General features: G+C 36.9%; 1 protein-coding gene across 4 annotated transcripts in view; it reads right to left on the minus strand.

Annotated features, from left to right (window-relative positions):
* The window catches only part of TOX (thymocyte selection associated high mobility group box), a 305,464-nt gene that overhangs the window by 114,681 nt on the left and 167,468 nt on the right, over window positions 1-23,315 (minus strand). For all 4 annotated transcript variants that reach the window (XM_003809058.6, XM_008961194.6, XM_055116574.2 and 1 more), the window contains one exon: window positions 11,949-12,191. In XM_003809058.6, coding sequence (XP_003809106.1) covers window positions 11,949-12,191 — 243 coding nt within the window. The remainder of the gene's footprint in view (window positions 1-11,948; window positions 12,192-23,315) is intronic.

Raw genomic sequence — 23,315 nt, forward strand, 5'->3', positions numbered from 1 at the left:
TACCAAGTGTAAAAGCACGGCTCCCAGCCTCACCAGAAATGTAGAGGAGATCTGCACCCCAGCCTGCCTAGTTCACCACCTGCCAGCTGTCCATCCCTGTGCTCTGCCTCTTTGTCCCATGGTCCTTCTGCGTAAGATGAGAATCGCACCTCCCACCTCCTGCTGTGATCGTGGGGATGAAGAAGAAAACTGTGTGTAAAACACCTAGCCCAGGACTTGGCAAGAGTCGGAGCCCAATAAATGTCAGTGTATTGGTTGTTAGAACGTCCCGTGGAACACAGATACCAGTAATGAGAAGAGGAATGACAGATAGTATGAGAAAAACCCAGACCACAACCTATGGGGGTTCTGAGGAGGTGAATAACACAGTAGCTGACATGAAGCTCACTCTCTGCCCAGTACTGCTCGGAGGGCTTCAGATGCACAGACCAGATCAAGCCTCACCACCAGCAGGAAAACTGAGGTGCAGAGAGGTGGAATCACTTCCCCACGGTCACATGTGGATAGTGAAGGGCCTGCCAGGGTTCAAGTGCAGGTGGCCTCACCCAGACCCACAGGCATACCCACCACTCATACGGCTTCTCAAGATCCCAATGCCATCAGTAGGTTTCTGCGGGTGACTCCAACACTCCCCGGACAAGTTAAGAAGTGTTCCATATTTGAGAATTTGATCTTTCCTGGTCTCATGCTTTCGCCAAGTTTAATAGATGTAACCCAAGTGAACGATCAGTTCCTGGGTTCTGTCATTCACTATACATACCACCTGCAGATCTGAGGCATCATGAAGTCACCCTAGAAATGTCTGATTTATGCGGGAGATGCTGCAGGGAAGCGCAGCTTCAGAGGAGGCAGAGCGTCCGCTATTAGCTGGGAAATACAGGCCAGCCTTGTGTGCTATGGAAATCAGGAACAAGGCTGCTTTGGGGAAAGAAAAAACAACCACACACAAGAAAAAATCCATGTGATAGTAGCTATTAACAAGAGGTCCCACTCTGCATCTGTCCAGTGGGGAAATGGCCACTGATACTTTCAGCCATGGCTTCACCTTGGTGCAGCTACCTTTTAATACTAAAGACAATGGGATCAGAGTCCCAGACACACAAACCTAATCAACACATGAATGCGTAGAGAGACAGAAAGAAAGATACACACATACATACATACAGATGCAAGTAGCATACTTTTATTCTATGTGAAAAACAGTTACGTGATCATAGCCTATTTTCCTTTTCCTGTTAACTTTTCAAGCACTATATATATATATATATATATATACACACACACATCACAATAGAAAAAAAATACTTCAAAATGCTAATAATTTTGTCTCTTGATAGCCTTAATAATACAGCGTTTTTAGCAATAAACTTTATGAATCCACTGTCTTGAGAACTGCAGAGAGAGTTATCTTTCATCCATAGCATTTGCAAGTTTCATACGGTATGAATTATGATCCTATCTCCATTTGGTAAACCATTAGTTACATCTACTGGTTAACACAGAATGTGATTACATATACAATAGATATAAAAATGTAAAGCATTTAATAGCATGATATGTTTACAGGGTTGGATCATATTTTTATTAAAGATTATCAAGATCATGATTAAAGAAAACAAAACTCCCTAAAGGTTGAAAAATAATGCTTTTCAAATGTAACACATTTTGAGAGGGTTTTTTGCCTATCAAAAATAAAAATGCTACCCTGAATTACAAAAAGAAGTTTAATCCTCTCTTTGTCAAAGAGTACTTCTATTTCTCTGGGGAATTTGTATAGTCCATTAAATTCAGAGAATTTAACTATCATTTTTGTGATTATATATTTATCAAAATGTTAAATATATTTATTAGTTGAAAGAAAAAAAGACATGTTCTCCGGATGATTTTGGTATTTTTGATATTTTAAGTTATTTAAAAAAGGAAAGTCAAATCTAGTATTTTAATGACTGTAACAAATGGTCAAAAACCCTCCAGGACTTCATACTTTTTCTTCTACGCAGTGTGTATTGCTGCTGGCAGAAAGAAGTATATAAATGGCTAATATAAAAAGACAAATAATATTAGGTTTCTGTAGGTAATGCTTGTCCACATAAGAGACCTTGAAACTTTCAAACTAGAAAAAAACTAAAATGAAAAAAAAATCTAAAACCAAAACCTGCTCTTAAAGCATTCCCATATGCTCTAGATAATAATAGTTAATGAATAATGAAGATAGTGGTGTCTTGAAATGAGACTGGCTCATTGTTCTCCTGAAAAATATTTTAGATGAATTCTCCTATGATTTCATGACAAAATGAGTTTATAATGCAACATTTCAATGTTAATAATCTACTTGCATAAATCAAGCAAAAAGCAAGTCAAAGACATGGCAAGCTGAGATATAATCATTTTGTAATTAAAAAAATAACATGAGTCATATGGGCAAATGTTTAATAGACATTAATTTTTCATATTACTGCTACTTCTGCCCCAAGACTTTGGAAGACTAGGCACAAATATACTCCTTTAGAAGTCTTGTAATTTTACTGATAGTTTTTCTCTATAAAAATAGCCATACTCAGAAAATAAATGGATTTATCTAAAAAGGAGGATCAACTACATATTGTAATTAATTGTCAAATACATCAATTTAATAGTGGAATAGGTTAGAAATGATCAGTAGTAAGTTGATTAAGTATTAAGACTATAAAGTTAGATCTATGTTTAGGGCTCAAATTCATTTAGGTATTTTGAAAGCATTAAAGCATTTTAGACACCATGATAAATGACATTATACTTCCTATAAAACTGGAATATTTGTATCATTTTAGAAGACTAAACAACTGCTTAGAAGTGTCAGCCCAAAAAGCAATAATAATCTTGTACCTGTCTGGGGGAAATATTATGGCTAGAGATAACTTTAAGTGGGAACAAATAGATTCATTCAATCAGAAAAAGTTATTAAGCTCCTACTATGGGCTGTACACTTATATAGAGCATTGTTATCAGCAGTTTCTACATGGAGGTCTAGGCAATGAAACCAAGTAAGCTCTCAGGGTTTCTAGGTCCTCTTTCCTGTAATGAGCTTATGAGGCAGAGAGAGAACAAGAAAAATGTTTTTCTCCATGGGGAGTGGAGTTAATGCTAAGTGTTAATGCTGAATGGGGAAGGAAGGAAAGAGAAAGCAATTCTCGACACATGAAGCACCAGCATGATTATTCAAGGTAGGAGAGCGAGGACAGAACATTCGCTGGACCTGAAATGAGGAGCACAGAGCTCAGTTCTAGAAGAAGCACTGGAGGAAGGACCACCCACAAGAAGCCCCAACCATACCCCTACACATGCCTGGACAGATACTCCAGGTATATAACTGCTATCCAGAACAGGCCTGTTTTCATTTATTGTTTATTCCTTCTTTCCAGTCCTATGTCTTCTTTATCCAGGTTCTGTGCTGCTTTCCCCAAACTGCCCCCTCAACACATTAGGAAACATTCTACTAACAATTTTGAAGTTATAACTAATGACTGAAAGCTCATGGCTAGGATCTGGAAATTCTTACTTATGGACATACTTAGAATCCCTTTGTCCAAAGACAATTATTCAAATATAAACTACAATAAATTTTTTTATTCATCTTTGTTTGCTAAATAATTGATACCCAGGCAGGAAAAAAAAGACGCCTTAAGAGCAATACCACAATGGCCTTTTCAGATGTTTGCCTTTAGGACATGATATGACCTACACAAATACAAAATGGGAAACTGCTGGCTAGAAACCAACACAGCAAGAGTCACACACTGTAGGAGGGATCAATGAATCAGCAATTAAACATATCAGCAATCAATGATGCTATTAAGGACCCTATCATAACACATCCACATAGAGGCAGAGAATAATTTGAAAAAATCAGAAATTAATCTGCAATCTCAGGTTCTAGAGCTCTGCCATCCATTGTCATCAACATTCCTTAAGATCATAAATGTCAAAAAAAGAGCTAATTTGATTTAAAAGTTGAAAAATAATGACCTTTGAGGAAAGGTTAAAGGAATTGGGGTTATTTGGGCCAGATAAAACACAACTGCAGGAATGACTTAATAAATGTCAAATATTTGAAATCAACTGTTCTCCAAGCATTCAGATGGCTGAGGCAGACAAAATAGGCTAAAACTTCCTATTTGGTAAGCAAGAGATTTTGGTTTAACTTTAATAAGGAAATTCCTGGAAGGAATCTAAATCTCTTACTGCAATTTAACTTAATGTTACAAGGTTAATTAAACACAAACAGGCTACCAAGGAAAGTTATGGAATCTTGGCTCTTAGAAAACCACATATCTCAAATGGTTTAGGTTTACTCCTGCCTAGACTTAAGAGACTGGATTAAGCAGGTCCCAGAGTTTGCTTACAGCATATTATATAACTGATGTTATACTCCTTTTACTTCTTTCATGCATGGGTGAGGCACACATTTGTATGAACTCAAGGGTTGAAGAAAAAGTACAAGAACTCCTATATACCAAGTGAATCTTGAGTCTGATTACTTGGCTAAGAAAAGAAAAAGCGTTATTTTTAAATTGGCTCCTTTCCTGAATACTATTAAGGAGAACTCTAGTTTGGAATAATATTTTATTATAGCAATAAAAGCCCCAAATCGTTAACATACTGAGTCCATTGAACTATATCAATACCACATTCAAAGTAGTCTGTTTTGTGCAAACAAAGATCTTAAGTAGATCTTAACAATTAACTACAAACAACACCTATTTTTGGCCTTATTAAGAATTTGTCCAAAAAGAAAAAAACCCAACCAACCCGCATATTTATTGTATTTGGTCAAAACCAAGAACAAAAAAACCAGCCCATTTCTTCACAGTATTAAAGTGGTTTAACGCATTGTTCTTGTGTTCTGCAATATTCAAAAAAGGATAATTTGTGAAAAAAAAAACAGGCTGTAATTGCTAAACATTTGATGAATTGTGGCATAATGCTAAATAATTGTTCTTCATCATTTTTCTTCTGTCAAAGTGGCAAAATTATTTTTTATGGCTTATTTTCCTCTTTGTTTAAAGAAAGAAACAAGCTGCGGTGACATCCATTCCATTTTAAACAAACACTTGTATTATTCCATCATTAAATGGGCTGACATCATAAGCTCCTCCGTGTTCTGAAAGATGCTTAGCTCTAGTCCATGGTTACATACTTCATGCATTACATGAAATAAAATACCTCAAGATTTGGAAAATATTTATTTTAAAAACAGCAATCAAATTGTCTGTAATCACATTTTCTGCTTGGCTTTGAAAGCTGCATTATTCAATATGCCAGTGGTCTTTTCCATAATGGCAACATATTGGAAATTCATGCTGCTCTAATACATCTGAATTCCTTGATGTGCGGCACTCCCTATAGGCCTGAAGGAACACTTCTGCTTCAGTTTCATGAGTCCTGTATAGCACCTATGAAAGCGATGGTTGTCAAAACAGTTGTACAGTTGCCTTTGAATGCAAAGTGTACCATGACTGAATGCTAAAAATGACAATAAATCTGAGTATATACATTAGGCTTGCTTTTGTTCACTGGAAAAAGAAGGCATTTGGGAAATAAACCCCCCAATTTTATTGCCTTTTAACATCTTTTTTCCATTTCAAACTCCAGAACTGGAAATTTGACACATTCAAAGAAATTGAAATCGCCTTTGTTGCTTTCCTCATTGTAAATTTTCTATAATGTGTCATTAGGAAGCACACTCTACAAAAAGCCCAGGTTCTAAATGAATCCTTTCTTCGAGGCCATTCTAAAACTTTGCACGGTTTTTCTTTGTATGAAAGAGCTTCTGTTGACTGCACAAAGAACAAGCAATCACCACATATAGGCCAGGCTGAGAGTCTGGGATGACTTTATACAAGGTTGCATTTTCCCCTTCACCAATCCATGATTAAGCGCAGCGGTGAATATACCAAAATGGGGAAAAACAGAAGAGAGGCTCTTGATTTCAGTTTGGAGAAATCAAAGGATTTTTCTTCAGCCATGAATACTTAATATGGGCATTTTCTTATTCTACCTTTCTGCTAAAATAGTTCTGTAGTTTCCTTTTAACAACATGAAAACACTATCCATCCACACAAAGCAATATCACTTTTTTTTTTAATGGCAGGATTACATTTTCCAGTCAAAAGAAATTATCTATCCAGTAGGTTCTTATAACTGATTAAACTTTGAAGGGGGGTGGGGGGTGCAGTTAAAACACTGAGACAGCCAAAGCCATGGCAAGAAAAATTACTAAGTAACTAAAATGACAAACCCGGTGAGTCTCAAAGTCTAGATCAAAGTTGTGTGGTTGACAGAAAACAAATTACAGGAAAATGCTAGTCCTGAGAAGGATCATGGAGATCAACTAGTCTTGGGGCTTTCCATCTTCTTGGGGGCAGAACATTTGTTCAAGGGAACTTTTATAAGAAATGCAAAGAAAAATAAAAGCAACACTGTTTCCTCTAACTCCTGTGCCCCACCCCTGACACCACTCCCATCAAGCTCAGTGTGGATCCAGTCTTCTATAGATCTACTTCAGCCCTGCTGGTAAGAGGGTTCAGTGACTTGCCCATGACTGACAAGCTTATCCATGGCTCTCATTTCAATGCTTTTCTAACCAGACTCCATCTCTGAGAAGTGCACACAAATCAATTACTCACTATCAAAATAACTCAGAGGAATGTTGAGAAAAATGGAACTCTTGCATATTGGGTCATGAATGACTGTTTAACTTGGACCTAGAGAATCAGAACTAATTGGCACTTATTTGACAGTTACATACTTATAGAAATTCTACCCTGTTTTATAGCCTGTCTTAGAAAAGAGGGACTTCAGGAAAATGGAATCCTTTTCAAAGTGCCAGAAATTTAACTAGTTGCAGGAATCCCTACTAACAATAAAATGGCACAGACAAGAAAATGCAAAAAAGTGGTGGGAAATTTGGGAAAAACTTTCACCCTATGTATGATGCACCCCAATATGTCTATGATAAATTCCAGAAGGCAATATAGATATCTACCTTGGATACCTTTTTATCAGAAAGAGGTTCCCATTGAATATATCTAGCCAGACATTACAGATATTAGCTACTTTAATACTTACAACATGATGAGATTAAACAAGTGAAACTGAGGCACAAAAAGTTACTCACGGTCACACAGCTGGTAAGCAGAAGTGCCAGGATTTGAACTGACGCACTCTGGCCCAAAGACATCAATTTGAATCACAATGATAAATAAAGACACCCAGTAAAGGGTAAATACTCCTTTGGTTAATAGTAGGCTTATTGCAGTCTTTTTTGACAGATGTGAAGATTCAGGATGAAAGTATAAATAACTCTTTTGGAAAGTCTTCCTTCCCATGCATTTTAACTTCTCCAAAAGAGTCATACAGGCTTGCTTTTCTCATTTTATTTAACCAACACTTATATAATGCTTCCTATGTGCCAGCTACTGGTCTGCGTAATCTTAAATATTTCCTGAACCCCGTGAGGTAAGGCCTAGAATTATCATCCCCATTTTCCTGATAAGGAAGCTGGAGTAATTACTGACTAAGCCATTAAGTCACTTAATCACTTTGAACTTTCATTTTCCATTTGTAAAATTGGGATACTAGTTCCTCATTCAGACACTGATTTTTAATTCTGGACTAAATTGTTGATGTCTAATATATTAGGTATTTGTAGGAAATGCTTATAAATGGTGAAACTGTATCACTTATGTTGCCAGTGGAGATAAGAAACAGAGGCAGATACAAGAGAATATATCTAAAAACAAAATTTCAGTAAATGACATACATTATAATAATTGATATATAAGTAACACATCTATAATATCTCATAATGCATATATAAAACATCACAATAACATCTAAAATCTATACAATATCTAAATATATACAATAAATAATATAAAAGAACTTAAGTATTTTTCACTTCCTTGATCCATTCGAATACTAAAATGTCATCATGTGAAAATACTAATACAAAGATACAATCGCAATACTAACAGCAAAAGGCTCAGCTTTGATCACATTCAAGAGCTTTTAGAAAATATAATTAGAGAAAGTTGATCCTACACATAAATTTTCCCAGGATGGCTTCTACTCATAGGATTTTTAAATTCACAGCAAAATCAATATTTAGAATCTACAACTGTTGGCTTTTATTTGTTGTTCTCATATTGTAGGTGACCTTGAAAGAAAATCTTGGAAGGGGCACTGTCATTTCGAGGTGGGCAACATTTAAACTCTCATATCTGTAGACATTATTTTCCTGTCTAATGGGCACTGATGACGTAAACTGTCCCTACACATAAACATATTTCAAGAATTGGCAAACCAGTCCGTAGCTCAGTTGTTAAATTTTGTGATCATATTAGCCATGAGCAAACTTGCTAGCAAAGAGTTTTAGTAAGTTTTTACAAGGAAGTGTGATGAGCAAATTTAATATTCAAAGTTTCTTTCAAAGAAACTAATTCCTTCATGCTTTTAAAATGTAAAATATAAAAAGACAAAATGTTGTTCATCTTTAGATCCATACATATTTGTGGATGCAAAAATGGCTTAATGGCACACCACACTGCTCTAGTTCCTCAGCACATCTTACCTACATTGGGATAACAGGAGCCAGCGGCTTTCCATAACCCCAGTCTCTTACCGCTGCTATCTACACAGGGTCCTATTGCCAGAAGGATTTTCCTACAACACTGCTTTCATAATACTTTTGCCCTTGAGTAAAAACCACCAGCGATTGCTTCTAACCTGTCCTAACATGCCCAAGTTCTTTAGGTGGTTGTTGAAGGTTTTGGTCAAATCTCTCATTTCAAAATACCCAATCTGATTTTTGAACACTCTCCAACATGCCTTTTCTTTCCTCTTGGCTTATCCAAATCAAAGCCCTCCTTCAAGCCGTGACGGTTGTCCTACCTTTTCTACTAAGTTTTATACCCAAACCAGAGTATAAAACTCTTTCAACTAAGAGTTCCTACTGAGTTCATGGCCAGTACATCTGAGTTGGGCACTCTCTTGGTCTCTAATTGCCCCATGTTTCTAATTGTTTCATAACTATTTATGTTTTCACTGTCCAGAAGGACAGTAGCTAGGTCTTATCAATCATTTGAGCCTTTTCAAACATTGAGACCATGGTAAGCATTCAAAATATATACACTGAGGAATGGCATTCTAGTCATGTGGGAGCTCAAAACAAGAACTGAAGAGGCTCTTTGTTTCTCACAGGAATTAGCAGACAAAAGATAGCTCCTGATTCTTCCAACTTTATTAGATTTCTATTGCAACTTTATAGTGTATCAGACTCTGGCTTCTGGAATCCAGCCAGAGATCCGCAAGCCTTGAGAAACAGAAACAACAAATTTAATCTCCAAATCTTCTTTCTCTGAGACCATGCTGGCCTGGAAAAAATGGGCTTAATATAGACTTAATGCTAGAATCAACATCATTAACTAGACCTATACTGTCTAACACAGTAGCTGCTGGGTGAATGTGGCTACTTAACTGTAAAGTAATTAAAATAAAATAAAATGAAAAATTGGTCCTTCAGTCCCACTAGCCACATTTAATAGCCAGTGACTACTGCTGTTGGACAGCACAGATTATAGAAGAGCTCCATCATCACACCACATTCCACTGGGAAGTGCTGAACCTTACCCACCGTCTCACCAACACGGGCATTTGCTGGAGTCGCTTTTTGCTTGCAGCATTAAAGGCTAGGACCAGTGCTGTGAGGAGGCACAGTAGACGTGCAGCTCCAGAATGTAGCTTGAGGGGTACTGGGAAGGCTTGCCACCCTATGAAAATCCCAAACAGGCTCACCTTCAAGAACTAGAATAGCAAATCAGAGCTTCATTCCTTTATCTTAGGCCAAATAGGGGATTTGTTTCCCCTACACCCTGCAAAGTGTTGAAAGTTCCTAGGGAAACATCATGTTGAGGCAAAATTATCAAAGTCCAGTTTTTGACAGTAGGTTGGTGGGCAGAGAGCATAAGGAAATTTTATGAACAGAAGGAAGCTCCCAATAGGGAAAGAGGAAGGGACAGTGGGAATGGACATGAAAATGGCCTATCTTGTGGCTGTGACTGAGTCCAGTCCCAAATGTGCCATTTGAGGATGGCATGACTGCCATGGGCAGCAAATCTGGAAAAAATCTCTGAGCCACAGTTACTGACATTGCATAAGCATTTCTTTAAGAGTGACGTCTCTTAAAGGTGTATTGAGATGGATGTAGAAATGCTAAGGAGGGTAAATTTGTTACTAGAAAGGAGGTAAATTTTATAAAGGAAAAAGACTTGAACTATATAATCGAATATCTCATTATCCTTCCTATGGCCCCAATCTCACTCCTACCATGGGGAATAAGCCTAGAGAACAAAACTGGCATTTTCCATGTATACTGAACGCCCCCTTCTTCTCCTCTCTAGGGAACACGGGTCCCTGCAGAGGCATGACCTGAATGCCTTCTTTGGCTCATGAATTGGGTCTGAAGGCTTAGTCCCAAAGACAAGTAGGCAGGTGATTTTTCAAGGTGACTACACTGAAATACATTTTTCAGCTTTACACATTTAGCACGTTAAAAAAAATCCATTTTCTATTTATGGAGTCATACTTAATACTCATAAGCTAAATCTATACAAGTGGAATATAATCTAAAAACCTGAGTGATGGTGCTGCCAATGAGTTCTCCCCTCTTGGCTGCCCAGATGGCTGCCAGATTTTAGGAAAATTCTATACACCATTGTGTATTAGGCAGTAGGCTCTGGGTTTCATTCTCTAAAGAAACTACTTTGGAGTTTCTTTTGACTCTACTTTTATTCCACCCTTATGTTCATGATTAACAGAAAAGTCGTCCTGCAAAATCACTCAAGTTAGAGATATATCCCCCAATGATTTAGATAAGTGATAATATGAAATGTGTTTTTTTAATCAGAAACAACATAATATTGGCAAGTTAATCAATTTATTCATTGTGAAAATGACAGTACTGTTCGATGACTTATGAAAATGACAAGAGAGTTAGTTGGACTGTTAAGTGAGTGAACAATGAAAACCAAAAAGTGCTAATTAAAAGTCACTGTAAACCTGGGAGGAGGGTTTTATGACATGGTCTAAAGCTCTCTCCTTGGCCATCTACTACTGATTTTTTTTTCCCACTATTGGGGTATAGACAGAGAAATTATTAAGTTTCAGATGACATAAAAATCAGAAGAAAGATTTTATAATAAGCCAGTGTTTCTCAAGTATGGGATGCTTGTAAAAAATACAAACCACTGGTCGCCCTGGGTAGAGCCTGAGAATTTGATTTTTTGCTAGTTTGCTGGTTGATACACATTCCTATTAAATTTGAAAAATTAATGGGAATTCATAGTGTTGTCATTATAAATTGTTAGACAACAGGTCCAGTAGACTGCAACATTTTAATGGAGATAAATTTTGATCACCAGAATTATACCTCCAAAATAAAACTCAAAAATTTTTTCTTACCTTCCTATGGTATACATTTGTGGAAATTGAGAGCCAAAAATAGGAAGGAAAATCAAGGTTAACAGCAGCTGCAGTTCAGAAGATGTGGGGATCTCCCTTTTGGGGAGGAATCCTCCACTGGATGAGAGGTGGCATCTTTCGAGATGACTTTTTCTCTGACAGCTGGTAAGCCGGTTTGACTCTATGACAGCACATTCAGTGTCAAACAATATTTAGTACTTTGGGTCATAAATACGAGTGACTGCACAAGTAATTAATTGATTTTACCTTGACTTAAATATAAAATAGAACATTGCTTTAGAAATGTGCATGATTTATAAATAACTGTCTCCACAGCTAGAAACAGTTTCAGAATGCTATTATCACAATGCCAGGCCCTCGCATGAACTTGGTCCTTGTCCTTATGGTATCCCTCAGCCCCCACCACAAACAGGTAAGCAGATTCTTACCACAGAAATGGAATTAGAAAGCAGTGTTCCATCCTGGCCCAGCATATTGGAGACTGTGATTTCAGGGAGGTCCATGTTTTGTGGATGAAATGGTAGCAGGCCATTATGGTTCATGGGGTGACACAGAGAATGGTAACCAGACTCAACTTCATTCAGGTGCACCAGCGAGTGGTCTGGGAGGGAAGGAGGAGTAATTGGTGGAATGTTGAAGTCTTCACTTTCCAGGCTCGGACCAGGGTAGGACTGTGAAAAGACAAAAGTGACATTGTTGCAAATTATCATCTTCTTGCTCTTCATCATCATATCAAACACACTTGACCCTTTAGATATTATTACAAGAAGCATATGGATTTGGCAAAGACGTTTCAAACCTTCAGATTATCCTGCTGCCATTTCATCATTATGCATGAAAGAAAATTGCCTCAAAGGCAGATCCACTTCTCGTATAAAGACCACTTCCATTAGGTGGTTTTATTTTTCCAAAAAGCTGAACTCAAACAGATTTCAAAGTTCCCATTAAAATTTTCCAGAGTTTTAATCTAGCTGAATACCTTTTTCATGCGAATTGTACAGAAGGAAGGCAATTTATAAAATTAACGTTTGATCAAACATGTTTCACGGGGCTCCCTACTGCTCAGATCATGGGATGTAATAAAAATGAATTCCAGAAGTTCTGGGCAATTGCTTTTGGGTTTTGAAAGGCTACCTGCTCACAATTGACAAAAGAAAATGTCTTAGAAACGGAGCGACTTAAGCATGCTGCATAAAAGTGTAGTTCCACTGAAAGTTTGATATATGAAGAAAATGCCATTAAGAGCTATTTTTATCACAAAGATCTTATCATCAAAATCAAAGTGAAGATTACTTTTATGATTTCCAATAAGATTTACTTGATTTCCCCATAAGAGCTGACAAATAATATTGCAAATATTTAAATACAGTTCTGTCCATTTTGAAAGACAAAATAGTACTAATATTATTATAATACTAATTCTGGAATAAAAGCCAGCAGTAAAACAAATAGCATTAACATATGTGGGTTTTTTTTTTCTTTTACAAACTAGCATTAGATAAAATAGAAAGGGAGGGAGGGGAACAGGAAGGAAAGATTATGTGAGGACATGCCTGTTTGAAATGGAATGTGGTAAATGTTGAAAAATACATGGAAGAAATAAAAAATCAAACATCGTTACCAATTAATATTAAATACACAGTGATATATAGCAGTCCTTCATAGAACAGGTGTCACAGTATGAAAGGAAACGTTTCGGTCCAGATAATTCTTGCAAGCTTATCTTTCAAATTAAGAGCGAGCCTTCATAGTGTTTGGGTGTATGGGTAACAAGGATTCCCTTGTCTAACAGCCCAGCGCCTGCTCAAGTGTGCAAGATTTGAAATGAGCAGGCAAGGGTGGGAGCCAAATAAAGTAGTGTAAGGTATTCATATGGTGTCCAGCCAATAAGCGTCATGCTCCTGTGTCCAAGCGCCTGGGGTTATTTTTTCCAGATGGCGTCTATTTGTCTAACAGAAAGAAAATCTTCAAGTTCCACTTTCTAAATGTTGTACAAGTTTTGATATTATTTGTTTAGGTGCCATCAGAAGACAAGATTAAATGAAGAGCTACTTGGAACATCTGGAATTTAGACCTGGTCATAGAGCAGCACATGTAGGTTAGAGACAGCGGGTGTATGAAGGGAAAAATTTGACTGTTAGATGCAGATAATTTTTCTTAAATATCTAAAGTTCTGCTAAAAAAAATCACCAGCTCTAGAAGTTCAATCACTTGTTATCAAATTCTCCTGTTAACAATATGTATCCCATGTGAAAAATATGTATGTGCTGTGTCAAAATTACAAGTTTGATGAAATTCTCACTCGTCTGATATATTTTAGACCCCTACAGATCTAAGCCATTTGTTCCTTGTACAAGTATGCGTATAAGCATAAAAGATGCCTAATGGGGAGGGGGGAGAGATGTCTATTTCATATTAAAGCACTGTACCAAGGTCTTTGACTATGTTGCCTCCATTTAATCATTACAGTAATCCATTGTGTAGCTGTTATTACCCCCAGTTTCCTGAAGAGAAAATTGAGACTCAGAAATTAAATAACTTGTCCAAGTTCACTCAGCTTGGAAAAGATCAACTCAATACACATGAGGGATAAATATATCATAAAAGATGGCATTTTTATTTCTATGCTATTTATAAAGTAGTTTAATTGCTACTATCTTATTAGGTTGAATGATACAAAATCGCCAACACCCAACTGTTTCTGATAAACAAAATTTCATAATTTAAGTAATAGTATTAGCATTAATATCAGGCCTTTCCTTTCCCAAATTCCACCCCGTTGCCCACCCACTGAAATTATATGAACATAGATTTCATAATTTGTCTCTGTCAACACTGCAAATGCTGAATTGTTGACATCTATCTTTTAAGAAGTTAATTAGTGCCTGTTTGAAACTCTCCTGGCAGGGCGCAGTGGCTCACACCTGTAATCCTAGCATTTTGGGAGGCTGAGGTGGGCAGATCACTTGAGGTCAGGAGTTTGAGACCAGCCTGGTCAATATGGTGAAACCCCATCTCTATTAAAAATACAAAAATTAGCCGGGTGTGGTGGCGCATGCCTGTAGTCCCAGCTACTCGGGAGGCTGAGGCAGGAGAATTACTTGAACCCAGGAGGCGGAGGTTGCGGTGAGCTGAGAGCGTGCCACGACACTCCAGCGTGGGGTGACAGAGCAAGACTCTGTCTCAAAAAAAAAAAAAAAAAAAGAGAAAAGAGAAAGAAATTCTCCTGAATTAGGCACAACTAATGCCAGCAATAATGGAGAAAGATGTTTTTAATTTTAGGAATGCCATTAAATCTCTGAAAATACTAAGGGATATTCCACCTATAGTAGACCACCACTTTACACTCTAGGGTTTCTTTAGTAGTTAATTCTTAATTTGTGGTGTTTAAAAGAAGGTTTAATTGGTATCACTTTACATTCAGTGATAACAATTGTATTGCAATTGAGTTAAGCTACATGGTTTATTTTCATGTAATTACACATTAATGTATTTAATTCAGACAATTATACATCAAAACCACAGATTCCACAACTTAACTGGTAATAGGTAGTTATGTGGATCAAGAATTTTAACTACTAAGGTTACTTAGTAGTTTCTGTTCTTTATATTAGAAGTCATGATATGCTTATTTGCCATGAGCCTATTACAGTGTAATTGATGCCATATAAAAGTATAGTGGTAATTGTATAAATGCCAAAATGTCCCAGAACTTAGAACCAGTTCAATGCCAGGCTAATTACTTATTATTTTTTAATGTGGAAATGAATTTGCTAATTCTTCATCATTGGTTTCTATGACATGAGAGCTTTATTTTGATTTTTAAAAACTTAATAAACATACATTTAACTTAACAATAGTTTTATAATTTAGACAATTTGCGGTTTTGGGGGATGTTATACAATAGAATATGATTCAATATTTTCCCTATTCCCTCCTCACCAAGTAATGCGTGAGTTCTTGCTTGCTCACACAGATCCAATTGCTAAAAAGAGACTGGTGCCTCCTCCCATCTCTCTTGCTTCTTTTCTCACCATGTAACACACCTGCTCCCCCTTCACCTTTCACCACCAGTAGAAGTTTCCTGAAGCCTCACCAGAAGTTGAGCAGATGCTGGTGTGATGCTTGTAACAGCCTGCAGAACTGTGAGCCACCTAAACATCTTTTCTTTATAAATTACCCAGTCTCAGGTATTCCTTTATTACAATGCAAAAGTCACCAACATAATTCCTCTCTGACTGCTGCTCTGATCCCCTGAAGTGACTGGTACCTCCTATCCCATAGTGACACAGAGATTTCAGAGGATTCGTAAAGGAGGGTTTGTGGCCCCCTGGCTCTCAGAAGCTATGGAGCCTAACCCGCATGACAGGTAGGATATCAGGGCCCCTTGGGTGACTGCTGGGGCACGTGAAGGAAGTCACAGCAGCAGTTCTGATGCCCATGCCTGGCCAGAAGAGAAGCCCTGATTAGACCACAAGAAGGTATATGAGTGATGAGATCAGGGGCTGAATTGTCAGAGAAGGCTTATGTGAAGGCCATCCCTGGGTGATACAGGGGACCTGGTACTCATGTCCACTTATTCCGGCAGGGTCCTTTTCTGACTTGGGCTTATTTTCCTCCCTCAAGACTCAGTGAGGCCTGTAGTTTACAGATCATTCATTCTCCAACTCTCTCAGGAACAAAGATCACTTGGTCCTTTCCAAGATGATCCCCAGATGCCCAGCAGACAAGAGGACTACTTTTTTTTTTTCTAAAAAAAAAAACAAATTAGAGGCCACCAAGGAGTGAATCACATGTCCTTGGAAGACCTGTGAGTCTGGGTTCCAGTCTAGAATGCTGAGGGAGGCCAGGTATAGATTTTCAAAGGTGGTATCATCTTCTTCATCACATTTTATAGTGACATGTAACCATCCCAGTTCAGGGATTGGAACCTGAACAGCAGCATGAACCATGCAAGCTCCCTCTTCCCCAACCAATGCTGAAAGTCAGCAGTGACCATCTTACACAAATGGAGAAAAAGTATTTAGGGACTACAGGGTGAAAATCAGGCCAACACTTTTAATTTTATCTTGAATCTTCACCATATTAACTCAAGGTAAATTGGAAACATATTAGCATACAGAGTGATTTGTTCTAAACCAGAGGCAGTCTAAATGATGCACATGATTCAAAGAACTCAAAATTATATTACTGTTACTTAACCAGCTTCTCCCTGATCTTAAGCTACTCCCTGGTTCAAGACACAAGAGAGTCGCGAGGTGTTGCTAGTGCTGAGCTATGCAACAGGACTCTTGTGTTCCAGCGCAAGAGGCACTGTGCATCACTCTGCGGATGGGAAGCAGGATCCCAGCGCCACTGAATGTGGGTTAGAGTGGAGTGAACTACCATGAGGCATGGTTAATTCTGGAAAATAGATGAGCTTTTCAAGCCCACAAGGGAACTGTTGGGAGCATTAAAGTAGTAATTTCAAAATATTACCAACCTCAAGAGTATTTCTATGGTTCTATAATAGAGAGTCAATGGCTATTTCAAGTCATTTTCTTAAAACCTTAAAATTTGGTAATCGCACATTTAGCTTATAAAGTGCTACATCTTTCTCTGATGAGAAGGAGACAGATGTTGGACTAGGCGAGAATACGCATGACTTCTTCAGTGACTGTTAAGAATGGCCACTGTGCGTGTTGCCAAGAATTGAGGCTTTGAAGCCCAATGGACAAGGTCTGCTTCCAGGGCCATTAAACCATATATTAATTTGGGTTCTGCAGCAAGCTTAAAAACCATGGGGTTCTTATAAGCATTAAAAACAAAAACATATGTAAAAAGCCTAATAATATGTGTTTGCCAGATACAAAGTTCTGGATAAACAATGGCTTTATATAGCTACGGTTACTGTTAAATGGATTTATACATGCCATGGGTTGGGTCATGTCCAACAAAACAAACAACTGTAGACAGTACAGAAGACTTAGATCCATTCTCCACAATGTCATTATAAAGGAATTTCAGTATATTTGCCATTGATTAGGCCTCATAGTGGAGAAAAGTGTAAACCCATTCATACCTAATGTATTTATTTATTTGCTCCCCATAAATAGCTAGGTTAAGGCTTCACCTTTATTCTAACGGAATTAAATTGCACTTTTTAAGTTAAGGAATAAAAAGATGGTGGGGAACAGGGTGGCAAAGGAAGTGGAAGGTGCCGAGAATTACTGCATGTGCAGAGGCCCAACAACTTTGCTCCTTCGGGGAGCTCTGCTGGCGGGCCTGCAGCTCTGGCTGATCTGGTTCTCACAGTTCAACTCCTACCAACCCAACTAGAGGGCAAATGAATTTCTGAACCAGAATATCACTGTTTAAATTTGTACAAAAGCTATACTTTCTAACATACTGGCTGTGTCCTTAGAAAAGTGATCTTCTCTGGGCGATTCTTGGCAAGGAGGTCAAATTGCTAATTAGAGGCTCATTTTTGAGACTATTAATGGAATCAAGAGATTGAGATTGGGAAAGTAATAGTGGATCCTTCTGATTTGCTTTGGTTTGATCTGCTTGGATGCCTTTTCAGCCATTTCACTAAAGCCAAAGTCCTTCCCTGAAGTCCAAACTTCCCAGCTTCCCATTTCAGTAGAAAAGGAAACTTCTCACCTGATTCTGGAAGATCTCATTTCCCCTGCCTGTTTAATGACATACTCACATTCCTTTTTAATCATACTGCTTTACATGTTCCATGATCTGAGTATCCTGTTTACATTATTTTCTCCTTCTGCAATCCACATTTCCTTTTGCTACAGCCAGTTCCTATATTCTTATTCTATATGACAACATCTGGAAATGGAATGTTAATTATGCTGACTTTTCTTTTGACTACAGAGAATTCATGTTTTCATACGGCCCAGAGAGAGTGTTAATATATGCTAACCAGGAATAAATAATGGGAAATCTCTTTTAAACGTTGCCTTTTCTTCTCTTTTCAAAATCTAGTTTCTCTACCAGAGAGGCATTGTATTTGTGAGTCTCTGTCCACATATTGCAATCATTATACAGATCACTTTATCTTTGGTGACAAGAAGTCCCATAACTCAGAAGAATTCAAAAGATATCATCTCGTATGTATCTTTAAATTATGTGATGGATTCATGCAATCATGCATACACTAAAAATATGGCTATGGTTATAACTTTGTCAAATATGTTTCTCATATAGAACTGTATTTGAAAGATAAATAAATAGTACTGCCATCAAACTATACATAATGCACTAATTTTTAATCTGTAACATAATTCCTGAAACTTAAGGATAGAAAAATGCCAATGTTTAAACATGTTTCATCTTCTATTATTAAACATTCCTGTTGCATGATTCAGAGAACTGAAGGGAAAGCAAATTAAACTGAGAAGTTTACTAGAAAAATAATAAGCTTCCTCTGTACATCTTTAGAAGTAAAGATATTACATGTAATGGTGATTTTTCCTGAAAGAGTTTAAATTGCGTCAATATAATCTCTGATTTCTTTTGAGAAGACCTTCAGGAGTAGGTATTTTTCAGATTCTTTTGTCTCTGCATGAACAAGAGTTGATAGCTTGAGACTATAATGTATTACTGTGGAAAGCTTCGGTCTGTTCCATAAATCATCTTAACGCTCAGCAAGAATTGTCCAACAGTGCCATTGATATGTGCTCAAGCCAATGATCCTGCAAACAATTTTTTTGTCTTTCTTCATGCTTTAGACAATAGCAATAAATCATCTTCATTTAAAAACACACAATGTACTAATTTTTCAAGCAACAGTTATCAAAATGAAATTTTTGGTAGAAAGTATGACATTTATTTGTGCTCATTAATTTTTTAACTGGTGTTAAATAAAAAGCAATGAGTGCCTCATTTGTTACAGAAGCATTGTCATATACCTACTATGAGTAAGCATCCTGCAAAGAGTGATCTGAGATACAAAGAACCGAAAGACACAGTTTGTGAAAAACATCAAAAGATATAGCTCTCATTTTGTAAAGATTTAAAGAATCAGGCTTATTTATAAAATTGCGTAAGAAACACTGGCAAATTATAGGTGATACTAGATCTTCTTTTAGTTGCATTTATGGGTATTTGTTGATGTACATGTTTCAAAAATCATATAAATTTATAGAAATTCAGTGTGTTGTCAGTCATAAACCTGGTTATCTTAAAATGTTATATATAATAAAAAGAATTGAATATTTGTCAATTGTAAGCTTTCATCAGCTTTTTAACCATGCTATTCTAAGTTTTAGTCATGTAGCATTATTGTTTTTTATTCTTCTCTGAAAACATTTACAATCAGATTCATGAGAAAGACTCCAAGTTCTCTTCAATACAAATTTCAGATAATTTTAAGATCCATAGGCTACATAAAATTTCTAGAACTCTCATAAAGAATTTGATGGAGTCATGAAATGACTCAGAGATTTAGCAGAACAAAAGTTGATTATATGAGATTGAATAACTGATCAAGATCAGGTTTTTATACTTTTATTTAAAATATTGTTGGTCCTTTATTCAAATGTTTTGTCTTCTAGATTTAAGAAAATTTTCTCTCTTCAGCTATATGTAATTTACAGCAATTTGGTAAAGTATAATTTTATAAACAAAGATAAAAATGTTTTATTACATTACTTAATTCCTCCAGAATTCAAAAACTGTGAGTGTTCTTATGGCGATATGGTTATTTGCATAAGTCCAAAAAAAACTCTCTATACTAGGAAAAAAAAGACACAGTTTGTTATAAAGATAGTGAATTAGAAGAGAGAAATGGGAACTTAGGCTCTCAATAAAGAACAGTATATTTGAAGTGTCAAACTAAGTGATATCAGAGTGTAAACAAAAAGAATTACTTGAAGCTGGGATGATCAAGGGATTGCTATAAGCAGATTTACACTGATATCAGGGCCTAAAGATCAGACACTTCTGCCAAGATGCGATAAGTGATCAGGGGAGGACCACAAAACTGACAAATGAGGAAGTCCAGGCTACTGTCCAGGCTGCTGTCCAGGCAATAGCATGCAGGTTCAACAGCAAGGTCAGGCCTTCAACCTCTAAGATAAGGTCAAGGGCAAGACTGGTCCCACCAATCAAAGCAAACTTCAGGCTACTCTTCTGGAACTGGGGAGTAAGGTAAAATTTCACTTATGAAAAGCCAGTGTGCAAAGCCGGAGTGACACCAGAACACGAGGTCAACTTGAATCTGCCCCAGAGAATGTCTGACACTGGCTCTTCCTGGGACCTGGGCTGGGGGACCCTGAGGTCAGGGTTTGCCAGCTGAGGCTTTGAGGATTCAGGGATTACTGGAACCCTGGGCTAAGCACCTGAAGCAGATCAAGTGAGGGTGGGGCAGGGTAGCCCTAATACTATCTGCCTCTCTCTCCACATACTTCCAGGAAAGTCCTTAGTGTTTACATGCAGGGCTTTCTCCCGCCATAATTCATTAATGATACCAGAATGGGGAAGGGATTTGTCTCCTCTCAGTATTGCTTGGGGGTCTACATAAGTCTCCAAGCAGTATTTTTAGGGGGAATTTTCATACCAGGCATTGTGCGTAATTGTCATAAATAAGGGCCTCTCCTTTGGCTAAAAAAATCCCCAAGCTTTTGGAAAACAAATAATGTACTCCCCCTCCAAACTATAAACAAATCATTAGAGAGACCAGATTCAAGTGAAAGGAGCCACTTCTGAAAGTTAGTCAGAACATGTTTTTTAGTGCTAGATCATCTTCCATATTCAATGTTTAAAGGGGTAACTGAAGTATTTAATTTCATCATTCAGCATATAATTTTATACATAATGCAATCTATTTTTTTTTAGTCATCTAGACTTTTTCAATTCTCATATTGAGTTCGTACATTCTGAGGTCCAGTTCTATATTTTTTGGCTTTATTTTATAAATAACCCATGTTAACTAGCTTAAAAAAATTAGAAAATATACATAGGAAAAAAAATCACCTTTAATCCAACCACTCAGGAGCAAAACATTAAAATGTGTGTCTTTCGAGATTCTTTTTAGTGCATATTTGCTAGTTGGTTTTGAGCTTTTGTTTTTGTTTTCCATAACAAAAGTCAGATAATTGAGCTCTGATTTTGGAGCTGGAAATGCTGAATACAGATCTCAGCTCATCCCTTAGTAGATGTATTTACTTAATTTCTCTAAGCCTCAGTTTCCAAAGCTATAAAATAGGGATGATGATAGTCTCCAATTCATTAAGGATATATCAGGATTAAATAAGACAAATGAGATCATGTAAATACTTTGAGTAATACACTGGTTCAAAGAAGCAATCAATAAATGTTAGCTATATTTTTATTATCACTTAATGTGATGACTTAAAATGGACTGTGAATAATTTTCCATGCCAATAAATATTATCAACATTAGTGTTTAAATGGTTGCATATTGCATTGCATTCATGTTCTTTCATTTATTCTATCAGTTCTCTATTTTGAACATTTAGGATGTTTCGGATATTGCTGTTGCAAACCACACCATGACAAATAACTTAATCCACTTATTTCCTTAGGATAACATTCTACAGTTCTCTACTTATGCTCAAATGGAATCATAGAATGCTTGCTCAAGAAGAAACCTAAGAAATCGTCCCTGAACTTTGCATATGAGAAAAATGAGGTCCAGAGAGGTTAAATTATTTGCCTGCATTTATAGAACTAGTTGGGTAGATGAGAATCCCAAAAAAAATTAAATAGACATTTTTTACTGTTAACAATTGATTGCAATTTATTAGGTTTTAATATACTATTTTAAATCATGTGCAGCCTTTAAGTTTTAATAAATTTTTATTTTTTAAAAGAAATGTGTTAAATCGATTTTTGCTTATGGCTAGGTTCTATTTGCTAAGCCATATGCAGGCAACCAGCATGGAGTTGAGCATTCAGTGTTGGGCTCTTTCTATATGTATATAAAATATATATATTTTTATATGTGTATAGTTCATATACACATACAATATACAATTACATGTGTATAGTTCATATACACATGTAATATACAATTACATGTGTATAGTTCATATACACGTAATATACAATTACATGTGTATAGTTCATATACACATGTAATATACAATTACATGTGTATAGTTCATATACACATGTAATATACAATTACATGTGTATAGTTCATATACACATGTAATATACAATTACATGTGTATAGTTCATATATACATATAAAAATACATGCTGTACATGACTATTTATGGCCAATCATTTTTATTTTGTCTCTTGAGTAGAAATCAACAAATGCTGGGTGCAAACTCACATTCTGCATAAAGAAGCCAAATTAGCGGAGGACCAGAGCTAACAGAAAGCCTGTGCTCTTGGTTTGCCTCCTCAATCAAGGGGTCCAGAAAAGAGAAAAAGCAGCTCCCATTTCTACTCATCACATGCTGATGCAATCCTACTCCCAGGGAAGAATTGTAAGTGCATCTCTCTAAATACTGGAGGTCATCTCACTTGCTGGATCTTTCCTACAAAGAAAGCTTATGCTGAAGATAGGGATGTGGAAAAAAATAGTTGAAAAAATGAAGACAATTTCCCCCAGTTTAACGACGATAAGAACCCTCGATGTTCAGTTCCCCAGAAGTGGGATTTCTAGGGAAGAGTGGAGGGAGGGTGAGATGTCTTCTGTGGAAAGACTTCCTGTAGTTTATCTTCTGGAGGGAAAAGGAAGAGAACTAGGGTGGGAAAAGAGTCCTGGACTTGGACAAGAAAAGTAGTGGAGTGTGGAGGGAAAGGACTGGGCAGTGGTGGCACAG

The sequence above is a fragment of the Pan paniscus genome, chromosome 7 (genome assembly GCF_029289425.2).
Source record: "Pan paniscus chromosome 7, NHGRI_mPanPan1-v2.0_pri, whole genome shotgun sequence".
Taxonomy (NCBI): Eukaryota; Metazoa; Chordata; class Mammalia; order Primates; family Hominidae; genus Pan; species Pan paniscus.